Source organism: Macrotis lagotis, chromosome 1 (assembly GCF_037893015.1).
Source record: "Macrotis lagotis isolate mMagLag1 chromosome 1, bilby.v1.9.chrom.fasta, whole genome shotgun sequence".
Lineage (NCBI taxonomy): Eukaryota > Metazoa > Chordata > Mammalia > Peramelemorphia > Peramelidae > Macrotis > Macrotis lagotis.
Window position 1 is genome coordinate 859,422,481 of NC_133658.1, and position 19,387 is coordinate 859,441,867.

At 46.2% G+C, this 19,387-nt stretch overlaps 2 protein-coding genes across 3 annotated transcripts in view; one reads left to right on the forward strand and one right to left on the reverse strand.

Annotated features, from left to right (window-relative positions):
• The first annotated feature begins 381 nt into the window (after positions 1 to 381).
• On the forward strand, positions 382 to 10,060 carry FABP3 (fatty acid binding protein 3). Its single transcript, XM_074217872.1, has 4 exons — positions 382 to 542; positions 5,788 to 5,960; positions 8,074 to 8,175; positions 9,734 to 10,060. Exons 1-4 carry the CDS (start codon positions 470 to 472, stop codon positions 9,788 to 9,790), a joined length of 405 nt encoding a protein of 134 aa, XP_074073973.1. The 5' UTR covers positions 382 to 469; the 3' UTR covers positions 9,791 to 10,060.
• ZCCHC17 (zinc finger CCHC-type containing 17) overlaps positions 10,043 to 19,387 on the reverse strand; it is a 59,729-nt gene continuing 50,384 nt past the window's right edge. For both annotated transcript variants that reach the window (XM_074217870.1, XM_074217871.1), the window contains one exon: positions 10,043 to 12,234. In XM_074217870.1, coding sequence (XP_074073971.1) covers positions 12,073 to 12,234 — 162 coding nt within the window. In that variant the 3' untranslated portion in view covers positions 10,043 to 12,072. The remainder of the gene's footprint in view (positions 12,235 to 19,387) is intronic.

Genomic DNA, 19,387 nt, shown 5'->3' on the forward strand with positions numbered 1-19,387 from the left:
TGGAGGGGTGTGCGGCGGCGGGACGCCCCCTCCCCCTTCCACAGCCCGGGGCGTTGGCCTGGGGGTGGGGGAAGCAGAGGAGCCCTCTCCCGCCCCCTCCCCCAGCCTGGCGGCTTCTGCCCAGCCCGCTGCCCGCAGTCCCCGCCCGCTTGCCAGGGTCTTCCTATTTCGGGAGCCTGTCCCCCGGGCTTTCTTTCCATCATGTGATTGGGAGGGCTATTTAAAGAGGCAGCACGGGCGGGCGCCTCAGAGCCGGGAGCCCGCCTGCATCCCCTCTCCTCTCCCACCCGCCCGCCCAGCCCAGCCCAGCCCGGCCCGGCCCGGCCCGGCCCCTCGCAGCGCGGGCAGCTGAGTCGCTGGCAGCCAGCGGATCCCGAGCCGGCGCCTCGCAGGCAGCGCAGCCCAGCCCGGCGCATCCCACCCAGCGCAGCCCAGCCCGGCCCGGCCCGGCCTCCTCCAGCCCCGCACCATGGCAGATGCTTTCGCTGGCACCTGGAAGCTGATTGACAGCAAGAACTTCGATGACTACATGAAGTCCCTGGGTGAGCTGGCCGGGGCGGCTTGGGGGGGCTCCGCTGGCCCGGGGCGCCCTCCCGGCTCCATGCGCTGGGGCTGGGATGCGCCATGGGCTGGGACCCGGGAGCGGGCCGGGCCCCAGCAGCAGAGTTCCCCGCTCCCTCGGGTGGCCGGGGTTCCTCGGAGGACAGGAGAGGATGCACCAAGGGATGGGGTGGAGGAATCTCGAGCTGCGGGGCTGGGAGTCAGGAGGCCACTGCAACCTAGGCGGCAGGATTGACCTGCCCCCTTGAACCCTGGGGGAGAGAAGAGGAGCCGGGGGACCTCCAGCTTTAGGTTAGGGGCAAGGGTATGCTTAAGATCTGGGACTTGGGGCAATGAAGAGGGGAGAGGGAAGAGGGGGTGGGGGGTGTACTCTAGGGTGGGGATGCAGGGAGAAGATGGCCAATGGGCGGGTGTGTGTGTGTGTGTGTGTGTAGGTGTTGTATGTATGTGGTATGATATGTGTATTCTGTATCTGGTTTGTGTGTGTGTGTGTGTGTGTGTGTGTGGTGTAGGTGGGTGTGCTATGTATGTAGGGTGGTATGTGTATTATGTATGTGGGGTGTGTGTGTGTGTGCGCGCATCCACATAAGCATGGCATGGCTGAATATGTGGATCTGTCCAACTCTGCTGTCCTTCTTGCTCTACAGGCTGGATTAGGACATTCTGAAGAGTCCCGGCCTGTCTCCAAACCCAGACACCCTCATAGGTCACCCAGAAGGGTTCTCCTTGAGCACAGCTTCCAGGCCTGACCTTGTCGGGTGCTCTGCATGTGCCTGGGTTAATTATTGGCCTTGGGTGCCTGCCTGAGGGAGACACAGGCATTTAGACTAGCCCTGGCCAGTGGGGGTGGGGAAAGGGGTCCCAGCTCTTTTTGTTTGTAGAGACAGTGCCTGCTGTAACAAGCAAGGTCAAGGTTGGAGAGAAGTAGGGAAGGGGGAAGCTGGGAGGAAAGAAAGGACTATGTATTTATGCTCCAGTATTACTCCGCTGTTTTCTAACCCACCCGTGAATCCCTCATGGTGGTTTTCCAGGGTTATGAAAGGCAGAGAATTCCATTTTATTCCAACTATATTTAAGGGTAATTTCCCTAGTTCTTAGCTGAGGGGAGCCTCAGGAGCCTGGCCTGTGGATGGCGGAGGTCAAAGCCTAGAATGACCTTGGACAGGACATTGGATTTGGACTCTTCAGCTCCAGAGTTCTGGAACAGGACTGAGCAATTCTAGCACTTTCTGTCTCTTCCTTTAACCCTTTCCTGAACTGATAGCTCAGGGATGGGGGTTAAGGGTGTGGCTCTTTATTGTGGAGTTTTTTCATTTACTTGGGGAAGTACCCACAGATCCATTTTTTCCTCTCTGCTTGGGAGGTCATGAATCAGTGACCCAGATTCCCTCATCGGATCTTTCCCCTCATCCAAATCAGGGCCTTCCTATGACATCAGACCCTTTCTAGGACAAGTGAACCATTCTTAGGTTCTGATGGTAGTGGGGTTGGAGGGAGACAGAAGGGAGGAGCAAAGAAAGTCACTTCAGTTCAAATATGGGGGTGTACTATCTCCTATTAGTCCTGATGGACCCTCTAGAAAGTATAATTAGAGCTGAATTACTTAGATTTCCCCTGTCTCTACCTGGTTTTCCCATATGATGGGAGGGGGTATTCCTGGGACTCCTCAGACTCCTTACCTTTGAACAGTTCCCTGTGCTGGAGGGACAGACTTCTACCCACCCCCTTCTGTCTTGGTACATATGAAGAAAGGAACACTTCTGAGCCTCACCCTCCAAATCAGTTATGTTAGTCTCCAGGTAGTGAGGGCTTTTCCTCCTGGTCATGGGATTTTGCCCCCTCCAAGCAAAATCTTTGGCTACTCAGACAGCCTCAATGTGCATAATGTGAACCTCATTAAAGCTGTATTGGGAAGACAGACAGGTTTCTGCCCACGACCAATCTCAGGGCTCTCAGACTCAGTGGACCAGAGAAATGAATAGGGAAACATGTCAGTTCTCCAGGAATTCTCAGAAGTTGAATTGTAGCTTTCACCCTCTCTGGGAGTGGAGGAAATTCTGGCAAGTATTTCAAAGTACCTTAAATGAGGATATTTATATTTAATTTTTTGGCTTTTGGGGGGCAACAGACTTGCCCAAGATCACACAGCTAGTATCAAGGGTGTGAAGCTGGATTTGAACTCAGGTCCTCCTGACTCCAGACTGGTGCTCTATCCACTATGCCACCTAGCTGCCTCTCATTTCAAAGTATTTTTATAACTCAAATTTTATAAGCTCAAAGCTTCCTTTTTACAAGAAACAACAGAATCTTAAGGGTAGCTTTTTTGGGGGGATTGGGGGAGGAGAGGTTCAGGTCTAGGATTTCATCAGCATTGGGAAATTGCTTTGTAAGAATTTCCTCATGTGCCAGAAGCAGGAGTGAATTCATATTTCCTGATTCTAAGGCCAGTCCTCTTTCATTTTTTTGAGGCAATCAAGATAGAGTGACTTAGCCAGGGTGACACAACTAGTAAGTATCTAGGGCTGAATTTGAACCTGGATCCTCCTGACTCCAGGGCCAGTGTTCCTATCCGCCCCAGGAATAGGGAATTAGAATCAAGGTTTGCAGAAAGACTTGTGACCTCTGGCCCAGTGCTCTCTGACAGGATCATGCTTATTTCAGCAGGTTCCCTGGTCTTCTAGGGTTCTTGCCTCCAGTTTACAATGGAGTTCCCCTGAGATCCTCAGTCCAAGTGCTCAGGATTGAACCTTCCCTTCTCCCCACTCTAACTGCAGCATTAATGATATTGAATCCTTTCCAAGGACTGGGTCCATATTCAAAGGCTCTCATTTCATTGCTTATCAGTGTAGGATGGGGGAAAGAATATTAAGGTAAGAGTCAGGGTTCTATTGTAAAAATCTGCCATGGTTTCATTGGGAGTGTCATTTCTCCCATTAGTCCTTACCCCTGTCCCCTTTTCTGAATAGAACTGAAGTCAGGAAGACCTGAGTTCAAATGTGGCCTCATTTTCCGTAACTATGCGACCCTGAACAAGTCATTTAACCTGTCTGCTTACAAAATATTCAGAATTGCTCTGAAGAAGAAATGAAATATTAGTAAAGCACATTGTCTGATACTAGTGCAAACTACATGAATACTAGCTATTATAATTGTTAATAATAATAATAATAATAACAATAATAAAATGAGGGAGTTTGGCTAAGATGACTTCTTATGTTCCTTCTGGATCTGGAGTATAGTTTTCCAAACTAAGCCATACCTTGGAGAAATAAATCAGTATCAACTTTCTATCAAAATCTCACTGTGCCCTCTGAAAACCCAGCACAGTGATTGAGAGACTCAGAGGCTGAGGATCTCCAACAACTCCCCTTTATCTAGTCAGTAAATCACTTTCCTCTTAAGGGCCCCTTGAGGTAGGTAGCTTAAGAATTGTTAACTCTCTTTTAGAGATAAGGAAATGCAGGTCCTGGGAAGTTGTGATTGCTCAGTCACAGGGTGATTCAATGCCAGTTCTCTTTCCATAGTCAAGGGGAGAAGAATAAGATAGAGGGAGGATGCATCAGGGGAGAGAGAGAGATTTAAGTAAGGATCTTTTGTAGCAAAAGTTTTATGCCCACTGGATAGTCAGCAGTTTGGGGAAGACTACTTCAGAGTCCTCTGAATCTAGAGAACCTTCTTTTCTAATTTTCTGGGGGTGTGGCTACAGGGTTAAGTAACTAGCCCAAGGTCACACAACCAGTAAGTGTCAAGTGCTTGAGATTGGATTTGAACCCAGGTCCTCCTAACTCAAGGCTATTCACTACTTTCCCCTAGAGACACATTCTTAATTCTGACACTAAATTGACCAGTTTGAGTGAGGTACTAATCATGGCATCCATCACATGGGAAGTTTATAATGTACAGTCCACCCATCTCACAAAACTGTCTGTTTTGAGGACAGTGTGGTATAATGGCTGGTGCTAGACTTGGAATCAGGAAGACAGGTTCAAATGTCACTGATAATAACAGCTGGTTGTGTGAACTGGCGCTGTCATTTAACTTAACTCAGTTTCCTCATCTTTAAAATGATGATGCTTCTAGTACCTACCTCACAGGGTTGTGTTAGATATCATTATTAAGAAGACCCTGTTTTGAAAAATTTAAAATCCTACACTACTATTCTGACTCATTCAAAAAAGATGACTGGAGTCCTACTCCCAAGTCCAGTTGGGGGGTTCCTGCCCAGATTTATAAGTGGTGATTCTACCATCTGGTCCCCTGTGGTCCACAAGTCGAGGCAGAGAACACTATAGGGGTGATGAGATGGCCCCATCAGTTTTCTAACTGGGTTCCTTCTCTAGACTGCACTTCTGAGGGGCTCCTAGAAGTGAAGGTAGGGGTATAGGGAAGATCTTCAAAAGTAATGACAGGAGGGCAGCTGCTTAGGAAATCGGATTGTTTCAGATTGGGGGAGTTGCAGATGCAGAATACTAGAGAAGTAGTTCACGGCCTCAACTGGAGAGAGTGAACACTTCAGTGTATCAGAATGAACATCTCTAGCTTCTAGCTTTGACACTCACTGGCATGTGTACTCTTGCCTAAGCTGCTTGGTATTCCTGAATCTCTGGGATTTCTTCTTTGAAATGAGGATTAACACTGACCCTTCTGCTCTTACTGGTATTGTTAAAAAAAAAAGCGACATGAAAGTGTCTTCACAGAGTTATGAAGATAAAAGGGATTAAAAGATCACAGACCAAGAGCTGAAAGAAGTTTCAGAGGATATCCATTTCAATTCTCAATTTATGACTTAGGAATTGATAACCAGGGTGGTAAAGCATGCTGCCCAAAGTGATTGTTCTGCTGATTATTCCCTGTTATTAATGTGGGGTCAGTGTGATACAGGCTCATCCCTTCCTGTCTTCTCAATTTGGTTTCTGGTGTAGACTTAAGAGGTTGACTGCCTCTACCCAAGGTGTTTCACACACTTGTCCCCATGATTGGAGCTGCTCTTTGATCCAGTCTAGAGTCACTGATTCTAATCTCTTCTACCAACTTGCTGTGTAAATCCTAGGTGGGAGAGGGAGGGTTGCATAGCCTGTTTAGTCCCTCATTCTTTAGATCTTTTACCTTTTTCCCAGGGCTAGAAAATGGGTTAAAAGCCATGGACTCTTCCTAGTCCATGGTCTTCAATGAGGCTGGAGTTCTCTCCCTTTCTCACCAATTCTCTCCTTCTCCTCACCCTTGTAGGTGTTGGTTTTGCCACAAGGCAGGTGGCCAATATGACCAAGCCCACCACCATCATAGAGGTCAGTGGGGACAACATCATTGTCAAGACTCAGAGCACTTTCAAGAACACTGAGATCTCCTTCAAACTGGGAGTAGAGTTTGATGAGACAACAGCAGATGACAGGAAGGTCAAGGTAAGCTGGGCAGCCAGGCTATAACCAGGCATCTCCATTCAGTCTGGCTTTCAAAGGCTCAGTCTTTGGCTCCAAGAAGTTCCTCCCAAGAAGCAGCAATCCTTGGTTCCAGGAACTTATTTGTGAAAAGAGAAAAGCAAGGGAGGAAAAGAGTATGGGATGTGAATCAGGAGACTTGATTTTAAACTTGGTCCAGTTCACATACATGCTATGACACCTTGAACAAAGTCACTTGTCTCTTAAATTTGTTCATCTGCAACTTGGGTATAATCAACCTGCCTTGCCTGCTTTACAGGGTTACAGGGGTTATATAAATAATGTATAGAAAGGAATTGTAACTGCTACAATTAATAATGTTACAGAAATGTGAGGAGGCCCAACCTGGGAAGTGAGGACCAGGAAGAAGCTGTGAGTCCCAGGGTCATCAGGAAGCCAGGATCCTATTCAGATGGCTGCCATTCACCTGGTTTCTTGCTATAGCGGGCAGCTTGATGATTCAGGCATTCCATTCAACCTCTTTGAATCAGGAGTTTGGGAGTGGGAGTTTGCCATGCTGCCGAAGAGAATTCAGGACCCTTAACCAGGCAGCCAGCCCAGATTTCTAAACTGGATGCCTTTCTGTGACCAAGCCAAGCTCAGCTGCTCTCCCCTTCTCCCACCCCAAGCCTGGCCATTGACCCTGAGAAACTATTTTCAATTATGTCAGCTGATGGGTAGGAACTACAAAGTCCCAGATAGGGTGTCCTTCATGTTTCTCTGGATGACCTTGACATGCCAACCCCCACCTCCCTTCTCCCAAGAGGCAAACTTTTTTCCAGGTCTTTGCCAACGGGCTGCAGCTGGTTGTAAAGTAGGGGCTCACTCAAGTAATTTGGAGGTTTGGGAAGAGGATTGGACTTATTTACTTCTGGGGGTTACACAGCAAGTTATCTGGTCTCCCCTTTCATATAGAAAGAGAAGCTGATGCCCAGGTAGGAAGGAGTCTAGCCCAAGATCCCAGGATGTGACAGCATCCGAGAGTGAATAAGCTCCATTTCTAAAGAGCTTTGTGGTTTACTGAGAACACTTTCCCTTCAACATCCTGAGAAGCATCTTTTAGTTCTATTTTACAGGCTGAGAAATTAAAGTTCACAGAGACTAATGTCTCAGGTCTCTCAACTCCTAATTTCCTCCTCCCTTGCAGTTCCAATTTATACACCCACACCCAGAAATGGGCTTGGAACTGGGATCCCCCCACCTTTGAGGACAATTTCCTCAGAAAAGTCCTAGAACCCACCATTGGGGGGGGTTCCTACCTTTCCTCTCCATGAGCCTTTTCAGTCCCTCGTCCAATGCTGTAAGCCCAAATAAAACAGGTCCTATGGAGGATATCACTGCAACTTATTTACAAGGGGGCTATTTTCTCCAGGAAAGCCTTTAAAGGCAGAGTTGGAGAAGGGAGGTTGTTGTACTGTTGGCTCCTGGGACCACTGATGGGCTCCAAGCTGGTGGAGTAGCAGAGTCGCACCCCCCCCCCCAGCATGAGTTACCAAGAAGACTTTTATCCATAAAACTGACTAGACAAAATGCCAAGAAACCAGGACCTGGTAAGAGTGGCACTAACCAACCTGGGACTAGAGAGTAATGAAGAGACACACATATGCTTGTTGGGACAGAACCACCTCTCTATCTAGGGCAGCCCTGCCTTCTCATTTAACAACTGAGGAAACTGAGACAAAGGTTAAGTGACTTGCCCAGGGTCACATAGCTGGTGTCTGAGACCAGATGTGAATTCAGGTCTTCCTAACCCCAGGCCCACTCCACCATCCAGGTGGGAACAAGTTACTTAACTACCTGCCTCAATTTCCTCAACTATAAAATGAGGATCGTAGTAATATCTACCTCCCAAGTAGATTGCTGTGAGGATCAAATGAGATAACCCATAGTGGGGACTTAATAAATTCTTCTTCTCCTGTCCAGTTGGTTATCTCCTAAGGGTACCTGGGTTTGAGTCCTAGATCTGTCACCGGTGCAATCTTGGGAATATTTCCTCCAAGGCTGTACAAACATGAGTGGGATCACTAGAATCTCTGGTAGTCCTAAATCTCATCCTGTGAATCTGTCTTCTCTCCAGTCTATTGTCACACTGGATGGAAGCAAACTTATTCATGTGCAGAAGTGGGATGGGCAGGAGACCACACTCATTCGAGAACTCCAGGATGGAAAACTCATACTGGTAAGCCAGAAGGGGAGAGAGGGTCACCTTCTTTAGCAACAGAGGCTCTCTCTTACACAGATCAATTCTTTAGGGAACTCTTTCTCCATCATCCCAACTGCAGTTTGGGGGAATCAGTTTTCACTGAGATATAAGGCCCAGGAAGAGGGATGATCTAGTCCTCTTGTACCTCTCTGTCTCTCTTTCTGGGTGAGACATCTAATGAGAGAGATAATACTGGACTTGGAGGCAAGGGGCCCAGGTTCAAATATAGGCAGCCTCCCCAGCCCAGCCCATCCCATCTGTGACTTTGGACAAGGCATTTAATCTTGTTTCTTGGCCTCAGTTTCAGCACTTGTAAATTGGAGTTTGGCCTCTACCATCTAGATGGCCCATGAAATCTATGATCCTCTGATCAGGAGTCTGGCATTCAATTCTAGAGCCTTCCCCCATTCTGAAAACAATGGTTTCCATTTACATAGAGGTTTATGGAGTGCTCTGCATACATTAACTCATAGGATCTTAACCGGGGTTCCAACAGATTTTTATCAATTTTCCAGATGAGGAAACTGAGGCCCAGAGAAGTGATCTGCCCATAGCAATACAGGATTTGAATCTGAGTGCCCCCTAACTCTTCTGACAGCCTTCTTTCCAAAGTTTGGTGTGCTAGAGTCACCTGGAGCTCTGAGATCCCAACCGCTGTCAAAAGAGAGACTTGAACCCAGTTTTCTCTGGTCACACCACACCACTTTTCTCCATTTGATTCAATCAATAGAGGGAGGCATTTCTCAACAGCAGAGCTGTCCAATGGTCGATCTGGGACATTTCAGTAGAAATGTAGAGGGAGTTAGGCTTCAGTTCTAAGGCTTCTTCCATTTACTGAGTCCATGAAACAGACCCTGATCAGAGCCCAAACCTTGAGATGCTCTGCTGGAGTGGGCACTCAGGTTGTTACAAATGACCCAGGCAAGATTCTCCATAAAGGACTCAAAACAAGGCAATATCCCCCTTCCCTGTGCCAGGCCTGGAGAAGACAACCAATGGCTGAATCCCACCCATCCATGCCTGCTGAGAACCCCTACTGATCTGAGCATCAGTGGCCCACTCAGTCCTGGGGTCATCTCATTGATACCTTTCCCCCACTGGGGTAGAGTGATCTGAGGGCCTGGGGAACTAGTGTAATTTAGGGCTTTTCCACTGGGCACTCCCTATATTACCTTGGATGGATGAAGAACAGTACAGGTCGTCTGATACATAATCTAACCTTTGCCCAGAACAGTCCCTTCTCTTTGCTCAGTGTGCCTGGCTGATTGCATTCCCACCATAGGAGGTGAGGAATGCTGAATCTGTGTGTATGTGTGTGTGTGTGTGGGGTGTTGTTTCAGGGTGTGAAAGGCCAGGGCTCTAGTCTTGGCTCTATTTCCTTAATGAAGGGGGTGGGGGGGGGATGGAGGAGGAGAAGGCCCAGAGAGAACAGCTGGAGAGGATGGGGCCAAGCTCTTCCCCAGATGACAGATGGTCTCTTTTTGAACTAGTGAAGAAGCCCAGCATTCTTAACAATGCTGCCTTTTCCTTCCAGACACTAACTCATGGCAGCGTGGTCTGTGTTAGGACCTATGAGAAGGAAACAGCTTGAAGCCAGGCCACCTGTTCACTATCAACTCCTCTGCAGATGGCTACCACTGAACTCAACACCAGATTGCCTCATTTCTGCACCCCTCCCCCACCCCACCCCAATGTTTTGTACCAATTGACTCTGGTCAAGGAACTCTCCAGAAATGGAAAACATGGTGCTGTTCTGGTCCTAGTTGAAGCCCATTCTGCATTTTTTTTTTAAAACTGTATCTGATGGCTGGTTGCAAGCCAATAAAGCAGATCCCACAGTCAGTCACAGATGCAGCAACTGCTTTACTGCCTTTGTTGGGAGGGGAGGGTGGGTGCAAGACTGGTCTGGAGTGACCAGAGTGGCTGCTGGTGCCTGAATCAGGCCCTGGCCAAGTCCAAGTGGTGATGATTCCAAGCCCGATGGCAGCTGAACAAGACCACATACCCAAGGAGTAAAGCAGTCACTCCCTCTATTTTGTCCATCTATAATCCTTCCCTTTTCCTCCTACTTAGCCCTACACCTCATCAATACAGTTAAGTTTCTAATCTCACAGAATCACAGGTGGGAGAGGCCTCCACACTGGTGGAAGAGTGCCAAGAAGCCTTTCCTTACATTGAGCTATGTAGTCTGCTTGATATAAAATGTCCACCCATTGGCCTAGACAAGAATCCAATCCCTCCAAGGCTTCTCTTTCACTTTGGGTTATGTCAGGATAGAAAAATGAGTGGTTTCCCAAGCGTAGCAACAATCTAATCCTCAGCAAAGGACCCTCATGGCTGGGTTTGACTTTTCCTGAGCCCCTAAGCCTTCTCTCACTGGTGGAAGCATGTGATTCACCCTTTCCAGCACAAGGGCTTGGGGCAACTGTGATGGAGAGAAATGACTAGTGGTTGTGGCCTCTGCCTTGTATGCCCAGATTTCATAGGGATGTTTTAACAGAACACTGAGCTCAGCCACCTCCACTGGACAATATTTATGCAAGGTGGGGAGGGGGCTGGGAGGGCAGGCCTTACTTAGGAGTTCTGACTTTAGTTTTCATTTATCCCTTTAAAGTATCACAATGTATTGAAAGGCTCACTCACTGTCATCTTCCCTATCCTTCCATATACCTCCAATTAAATGGGAAATCTGTTATCCTAAAAAGTTGGGGAGTCCTGGGGGTGGCTAGGTGGCTCAGTGGATAAAACACCAGCCATGGAGTCAGGAGTACCTGGGTTCAAATCCGGTCTCAGACACTTAATAATTACCTAGCTGTGTGGCCTTGGGCAAGCCACTTAACACCATTTGCTTTGCAAAAAAAAATGAACCTAAAAAAAAAAAAGTTGGGGAGTCCCAAAAAGTCTGACTGTGGCACAGGGACCTGCTAAATCTTACTCAAGGGAAGCCTCCACAATGAAACATGGAAGGTCCAAGATCTAGCAGGGCAGATCCTATAAATTATCCAGAGAGTAAGGTTAAAGCAATGAAAATTCAGATGAGAAGTATTTAGAAAACTCTACCTTCATAAATTGTTTTGGGGTTTTTTGGTTTTGCTTTGGAAGTTAGGTCTCTTCTCTTGCCTAGGCAGGAGGGCATTGAGCCCTCATGAGCCCAATCCAATTACTGAGAGAAGCACAGGAGTTGTGACCTGGGTGGGATCACTCTTCCTTAGATGGCCTGGAAGTCCAGGGGTTCCTTACCCTAATACCTGACCAAGTATGAACACCAATTGGCTTTGAACTTCCTGTTGCTCCGAAGCTTCAGGATCACATGACTCACCAGCCTCAGCTTCCCTAAAATCAGAGATTGAAGGAGGGGGGAATGCCCCCAAGCCATTCAGTGTTAAAACATCAGGCCAAAGGTTCCAGTACTGGCAGTGGAAGGAGACAAAATTAAGAAACCATGGCCCTCAGCCACCTGTTCCACCATCACTGTTGGTGTTAAACAATAGCCCAGTGTGTGACATGTCTCTTCTCTAGTTTAATGACCTAAGGGATGAGACCACAAGCTCTGAATCCTTGTAAACAGTTTTTTCCCAGAATCTGGCCAAGTTGGTGCTGTCTATCCTGCTGTGAGGGAACATGGGAGCAAGAGGGACTGGCCGGCCTGGTGCCAGGGAGGCAGAGGCTCATGGGTTCAGGCTCAGGGTGGCTATCTATGCTCCTGCTTTGTGGTATCCATGGCCACCAAATCTTGAGCTGGGCCAGGGCTGCCACTGCAGGAGTTGTCTGGCAGTGGCAAGACAACAACAAACCAGTCTATATAGAGGGTACAGCCCTCAGGGGCAGAGTCCTGAGCTAGGGCTCTGGGGGGCAGGGATGGGGATCCACCCTTCACTCCTGGCTCTTTTTCCTGTGCTTTTTTTTCTTCCTCTTGCTGTCCTTTGCCATATGTCTTGACTTCTTGCTGGCTGTTTGACCCTCGCTGCTGTCGGAATCAGAGCTGCTGGATGAGGACGCCTTCTTGCTCTTATGTTTCTTTTTCTTTTTCTTTTCCTGGTTAGAGGGGATGGGCAGAAGATAAGTTAATAAAATTCACTGGAAGGACTGGTCACACTTTTTTTGTTTTTGTTTTTTTTAGTTTTTGCAAGGCAATGGGGTTAAGTGGTTTGCCCAAGGCTATACAGCTAGGCAATTATTAAGTGTCTGAGGTCACATTTGAACTCAGGTCCTCCTGACTCCAAGGCCAGTGCTCTAATCACTATGCAACCTAGCCACCCCCAGTCATACTTTTAAAAATCATTCAAGTAAACAAGAGTTTACAGTTAGGCTGATTTGCAGTTTACAGAGGACCTCACATATGCTACCTCATCTGATTTTTAACAACATTCCTCTGGTGGGGTTGGGTATATTTTATTCCCCAATTTACAGAAGGACAAACTGACTGATGCTCAGAGAGGTTAAGTCACAAAATTTGAAACTACAGTCCCAGCTTTATCCAGGCCTTCTGATTTCCCACCCAGTGTATTTTCTTCTCTATTGTATAACACCTGGTTTCCCAGCACCAAAGCCAAGAGTTGGAGGAGGCAAGGTATGCAGCTGCCTCAGACTGGCCATACATTAGGAGAGAGAATAAAAAGATGATATAAATGAACAATTTTCACACCAGAAAATTCAGCTGCTGGGGCCTGGAGAAATCTGGGATAAGTGAAGTTGAAAGGGTTGCCCTGGAAGCTCAGAGCCTGAGGGAATAACAGTAACAGTGGGGGTCAGTGGGAAGGAGGGAGGAGGAGGAAGAGGAAGATGGTAGTTTTCAAAGCCTGCTGAGAATAGGAGAAATGCTCTGCCCTAGCTGGGACCCTGACATTCATAGGCTCCAGGGTGCTTGTGGCTGCTTTCAAGATCATCAGACCTCATTTACCCTTATGTGCTTCCCCCCTCCCTTCCTTGCTTCCTCCCTCTTTGGCTTCTCTGAGGGTGGGACACAGCACAGACTGTCAGATGAGGTTAATGTCTTGGTTGCTCTGCTTGAGCAGCTTTCTTTCCTCCCTTTTTTACTTCTCATTACAAGGCAGCTATGTGTTTAAGGAGGAACTGTGAGGCAGTTTATCCCTCAGATCCTCAGGATCCTGAGTGGGAAGAGGGGCCTCAGGACTAAAGTAGCTCCCTTGGACCTAGAAGGTAGATAGTGGATAAAAGGCATCTCATTACTGAGGAAAGCTATGGCTATGAGGGAGTTAAATCATACTGATATAAGCCTGGGAAGGAGAGGTTAAATGAAATTGTTTGCTAAACAGTGAATGGGTCTCTGTGAGGATGGGGTGAAGGGGCCAGAGGGCTGGCCCTCAGTATTCTGGCAGAACACATCTGGGATGGTATAAAGGGGCCACAGAAGGAAAAAGTGAGAATGGCCAACACTTGTACTTCCTGGGTAACTTCTTCCTGGAACACTGGAAGGTGAACATCCTGATGGGGGGGGTGGTGGCATGAGATTCCAGGACTAGACCTCCCAGAACAAATAAGCAAGCCAAAGTGTAGGGTCTGGTGACATTCACTAGGATGGATAGGAAAGAGGTTGTTTTTCCAACCAAAGAATCACCCTTCATGGGAGTAGAGGCTGCAATATGAGGAGAGGACTGGGGAGAGCAAAATGCTCAGGAACTGGGAACAGTTTTGGTGGCCTTGAACAAATGAAGAATATGCCCTCAAAAGTAAACACTCTCTGAACTCCCATTCTATAGCAAAAGTCAGATCAAACAAAGACAAGGTAGCCCTCCACTAGGAGGAGTTGTTTTCACACAATTAGGCAGAGATAGAGAACAAAGAGTAGTGACTTCTAATACAGTAGCACAGTAGGAGGTTAAAAAACTATAAAAATATAAAAAGAGTTTGTTGTCTGACTACTCAATCATAAAACTTTAGCTTGGAATGCAGCAGAAGATAAAGAGTTAATATGACTCCTCATGTTGTACGGGGAGAGGAGGAAGGAGGAAGCAGAGAAGGATGCTTCAAGCTATTCCAGGAAAAGCAGAAAGTCAGGGAAGGGGAAGTCCTGGGGAGTTGGATATATGACCTCACTAACCCCTCCTATTGATTCCTTTACAATTGCTAAGAAAAGGCAGCAGTAAAAAAAAATGCATCTGGTTTGTGATACTACGCGGAAAAAGGGTCCTGGACTACCTTAACCCCCAGAAAGGTAGTGGCTTAAATAGTGTCACAAAGACTTAAAGATTTGGGGTCTGCCTTTGAGTTAACAGCTCACCACCTTGTGAACCCATTAAATAACTATTTACTGAGGTTTGAGGGGGAGATAAAGAAATCTATAATCCAGTAGGAGAGATTAATATACAAGAAGGGAGAAGAGTGCCAAAGAAATGGTACCCCTAACATGTTTCCATCCCTTTCCTCTGCTCACACACTCTTCTCTCCCCACTGAGAGGACAAGACCCATTCCACCCAGCTCATTTCTCCCTCATCTTCCCCAATCTCAAATTCAAACCCCTGGAAGGTTGATACCAGATTAGATTATGGGACAACTTTAGCTTTGATAATAGGCTGATTTAGGAAAGGCTTCAATGTTGTCTGTTTTGACAGTTAGTCTCTAAGAAAGCTGCCTTCTTGCTCATTAAGTAGCTAGGTGGCTCAGGGGATAAAGCACTGTTCCTGGAGTTTGGAAGTCATCCAGCTTCAGGAACTTACTAGCTGTGTAATCTTGGGCAAATTATTTATATTGTTTGTCTCAGTTTCCTCAATTAAAAAATGAGGGTAGTAATAGAACCTTCCTCCCAAGAGGGTTGTGAGAAAAGAATGTGATAATCTGCAAAGTACTTCACACACAGTCTTGGTATACAATAGGTACTTAGCAATTGCTTGTTTGCTCCCTCTTCTCCCATTGAGAGGAAGAGAGGACATTGCCACCATGTGCTTGTACCTCTAAAGTCTGGAGTCAGTGGTAAGAGGCTATTAGGTAACCTAATAAGCCAGCCTGTCCCGAAGGAGAGGGAGCAAAATAGAGACTTTCCTCTCTAACTACTGGAAAACAAAGCTCAGTCTGGAGGGCAAAGTGAGAGGAGTTGGGTTCTTCATGCCTCTGAATGGCAGGTAGCCCTAGACCAGTCACACAAGTCTTGGTGAATTCTTAGGGGGAAGTATTCCTTCCATGGATGCAGAGCTCAAAGTTCTCTGTTTCAGAGTTGACAAATTCACTACTTGGTAAGGATGACTGTACCTCTTCAGTTAACTAGGGTGATGCTTGGGCCCATCCTCAAATCCTTAGCTTGAGCTCTACTCAAAAATGAAGCAATTCAGTAGAGCTTTCTCCTCATTAAATGTTCACAGATGGAAAAAAATTAATGTGCATCCTTCCTTTCTAGGGAATGGAAAAGGAAGTGGTAAGAGATCCATGACCAATGTCTCTGCAGAAAGCAAAGGACCTTGGATTTAGAGCTGGAAAGTCTAACATCTTCACTTTACAGAGAGGAAACTGAGGCTCAGAGAGGTAAAATAGCATGCCCCGGGTCATACAGGTATGGGTTGGAGGTAGGATGTGAAACCAGGCATTCAGACACAATATACCTCATTGTTTCCTTTACTGTTGCCAGTGTTTGTTGACTTGTATTTCACAGTTTTTCTCTGGCTGGGTTTCAGGCCAAATAGATGAAGGGCCATTATAGGGCTGGTAATCATTTACTCTCTCCACAGCTAGGCCCAGGAATTCCTGCCATCATAGATAAAAGTATTGCTTGTATTGCTAGTATTAAATAGGGATGACCCTTTGGGCTATAGATTCTAAAGTTCCCTTCCATTTTGTTCTGGCATATTGGGATGTTTCCAAACTCTGCCTCAGTTCCCCATCTGTAAAATAGAGAATTATAGCCCCTACTCCCCAACTCTCAGCCACAACTTTTTTTTCCCCCCCAAGGCAATAGGGTTAAGTGACTTGCCCGAATTGAACTCAGGTACTCCTGACTTCAGGGCTGGTGCTCTATCCACTGCACCACCTAGCTGCCCCACAACTTTCCAAAGTAGATGCCAGGATAAAGGAGATCTTAGAGAGAAGAAACTGTTTTCTTTTGATATTTGTACTCCCTGTGCCTTCCAGAGCACTGTGCCCATAGGAAATAGCCCTCAAGAAAAGTGACTGGTGGTGGGGTGACTTAGGAGGATCCTCAAGAGGTTCTCCCCTGTTAACAATCATGATATGCAGTAAGTGGCCATTCATCTAAGGCCATCCGTTAGGCTATAAATGGGAGTGGCAGGGTTCAAGGATGAGACTTCTGATGCATCCGGCTTCTGGGCCTGGTGAGAATTCCACAAAAATCCTATCAGAAAAGGGGATCTGAGGGGACTCTGGGAGGAGCTTATAACCCCTTACTCAGCAGCCAGCTTCTGGTGCTGCCTTAGTCATTCTGACTTAAGATATAAGTCCCCTCCAAACTACATTGACTTTGGGCCTGAAATGGGCTGGTTGGTGCCTCTTGTCTCTTTTTAAATTTTTTTTTATTTTTGTACAAGTGATTTTTTTTTATACATTACTAAAATATTCTTGTTTAAGAGTAAACATAATACCCCCCCCAAATATAGACCCTCATAAGAAATAAAGTAAAAGAAAGAGGAAAAAAATGTGTTTCAGTCTGTGTTCTGATACCATCAGCTCTGTCTTGGGTGGATCACATTCTTTATAAAAAGTCCATCACAAAAGTTACTCCCATATTTTTCCACTGTTGCTGCTGCTGATTGTAATTCTCTCCATCCATACCTCCCCACTACCATATATATTTTCTCTTTCCTTTCACTCTGTCCCTCTTCTAAAATGTGGTATAGGGTAGCTGAGTGGTGCAGCAGACTGATCAGTGGCCCTGGGGCCAAGAAGCCCTGAGCCCACATACCACCTGAAACCCAGCAACCACCAGGCCCTGTGGTTGTGCACAGGCCACCCAATCCCAGCCCCTTGCAAGAAGTAAAAAAGAAAATGTGACTATGTCTGATTATTCTCTCCTATGATCTATCCTTTCCTCTATCACCCACATCCCCCCTTCCTCCTTTCCACTCTAGATGTCTATAGCCTATTGAGTGTATATGCTGTTTCCTCTCTGAGCCATTTCTAATGAGAGTGAAGGTTCCCTCATTGCCCCTCACCTTCTCCCCTTCCATATCATTGCAATAGCTCATTGCAAAAAAAAAAAATCTCTTATACAAAATATCTTAGCCTATTCTACCCTTCTTTCTCTTACTCCCAGTACTATTTCCCTTTTAGCCATTGACTCCATTTTTACAATATATTATATCTTCAAATTCATCTCTCTTGTGCTTCATCTATAAAAGCTTCTACCTGCTCTATTAAATTGGAAGGTTCATATGAGTATTATCAGTATCATTTTTCTATGCAGGAATACATGTAGTTCATCATCATTAAGTCCCTTATATTTTACCCTTCTTCTCCACTCTCTATGCTTCACCTGAGTCCTGTATTCAAAGGTCAAACTTTTTGTTCAGCTCTGGTCATTTCAACAGGAAAATTTGAAATTCCCGTTTCACTGAAAGTCCATCTTTTTCCCTGGAAGAGGATGTTCAATTTTGCTGGGTAGTTGACTCTCGGTTGCATTCTGAGCTCTTTTGCCTTCCAGAATATTATATTCCAAACCCTACCAGCCCTTAATGTAGTTGCTGCTAAGTCCTGTGTGATCCTGACTGCAGCTCCACGATATTCGAGTTGTGTTCTTCTGGCTGCTTGTAATGTTTTCTCTTTAATTTGGGAGTTCTGGAACTTGACTATAATATTCCTGGGGGTTGTTTTTTTTGGATCTCTTTCTGGGGGGAATTGGTGGATTTTCTCAATTTCTATTTTGCTCTAGGATATCAGGGCAATTTTCCTGTAGGAATTCTTCAAAAATGAGGTCAAGGCTCTTTTCCTGATCATGACTTTCAGGTATCCCAAAAAATTTTAAATGATCTTTCCTGAATCTGTTTTCCTGATCAGTTGTTTCTTCAATGAGATGTTTCACGTTTTCTTTTAATTTTTCATTCTTTTGCTGTTGAAGTATTGTATCTGGACTTCTTGTAAAGTCATCAGCTTCCTTTAGTTCCATTCTACATCTGGAGGATTTGTTTTCCTCAGAGAGCTTTCTTGTCTCCTTTTCCATCTGGCCAATTCTGCTTTTTAAAGTATTCTTCTCAATAACTTTTTGAACTGTTTTATCCATTTGACCTAGTTTTTTTTTTTAGGCTTTTGCAAGGCAAACGGGGTTAAGTGGCTTGCCCAAGGCCACGCAGCTAGGTAATTATTAAGTGTCTGAGCCTGGATTTGAACCCAGGTACTCCTGACTCCAGGGCTGGTGCTTTATCCACTATGCCACCTAGCTGCCCCCCCAAGCTAGTTTTTAACATGTTATTTTCTTCAGCATTTTTTGGATCTCCTTGACTAAGCTGCTGACTTTGTTTTCATGTTTTCCTGCATCTCTCATTTCTTTTCCCAATTTTTCTTCTATCTCCCTTACTTGATTTTCAAAATCTTTTTTTTTATTTAGGTTTTTGCAAGGCAATGGGGTTAAGTGGCTTACCCAAGGCCACACAGCTAGGTAATTATTAAGTGTCTGAGGCTAGGACTGGTGCTCTATCCACTGCACCACCTAACCATCCCTCAAAATCTTTTTTTGAAAGATCTTTTTTGTCATTGCCTGAGCCCACCTTCTGTTTTTCTCGGAGTCTTTAGATGCAAGAGCTTGTACTTCCTCATCTTCAGATTGAGTATTTTGATCCTTCTTGGGATCATAGACAAAGTATTTCTCAATGGTGTTCCTCTTTTTTCTCTGTTTACTCATTTCTCCAGCCTGTGCCTGGTTTGGGGATGCTTTCTGAGCTTTTGAGTATTATTGGGATCTCAGTGTGTGAAGCCCTGACTGCTCTCCTGGTCTATGAATGATCACAAGCATACCCCTCTGCCATGGGGCTGAGGTGGGGGGGCATTCTATGGGGGGGCCTAGACTGTGATCAGGATCTAAATGTCATCAGAGCCCCAGAGTTCTGTTCGAGGTAAAGAGGACAGCCCTTGGAAGTCTCCTTCCCCTACCTTTGGTGGGCTGAGCACTGTGCCTCTTGTATCTTAATGGTCTGCTGGAGGTATCCTGAACATCCTGTTTCAAAGTCACAATTCTTCCTGCTATCTCAAGCCCTTCCTCTCCCCAACTCCCATACCTTTTCTCTGTCCACA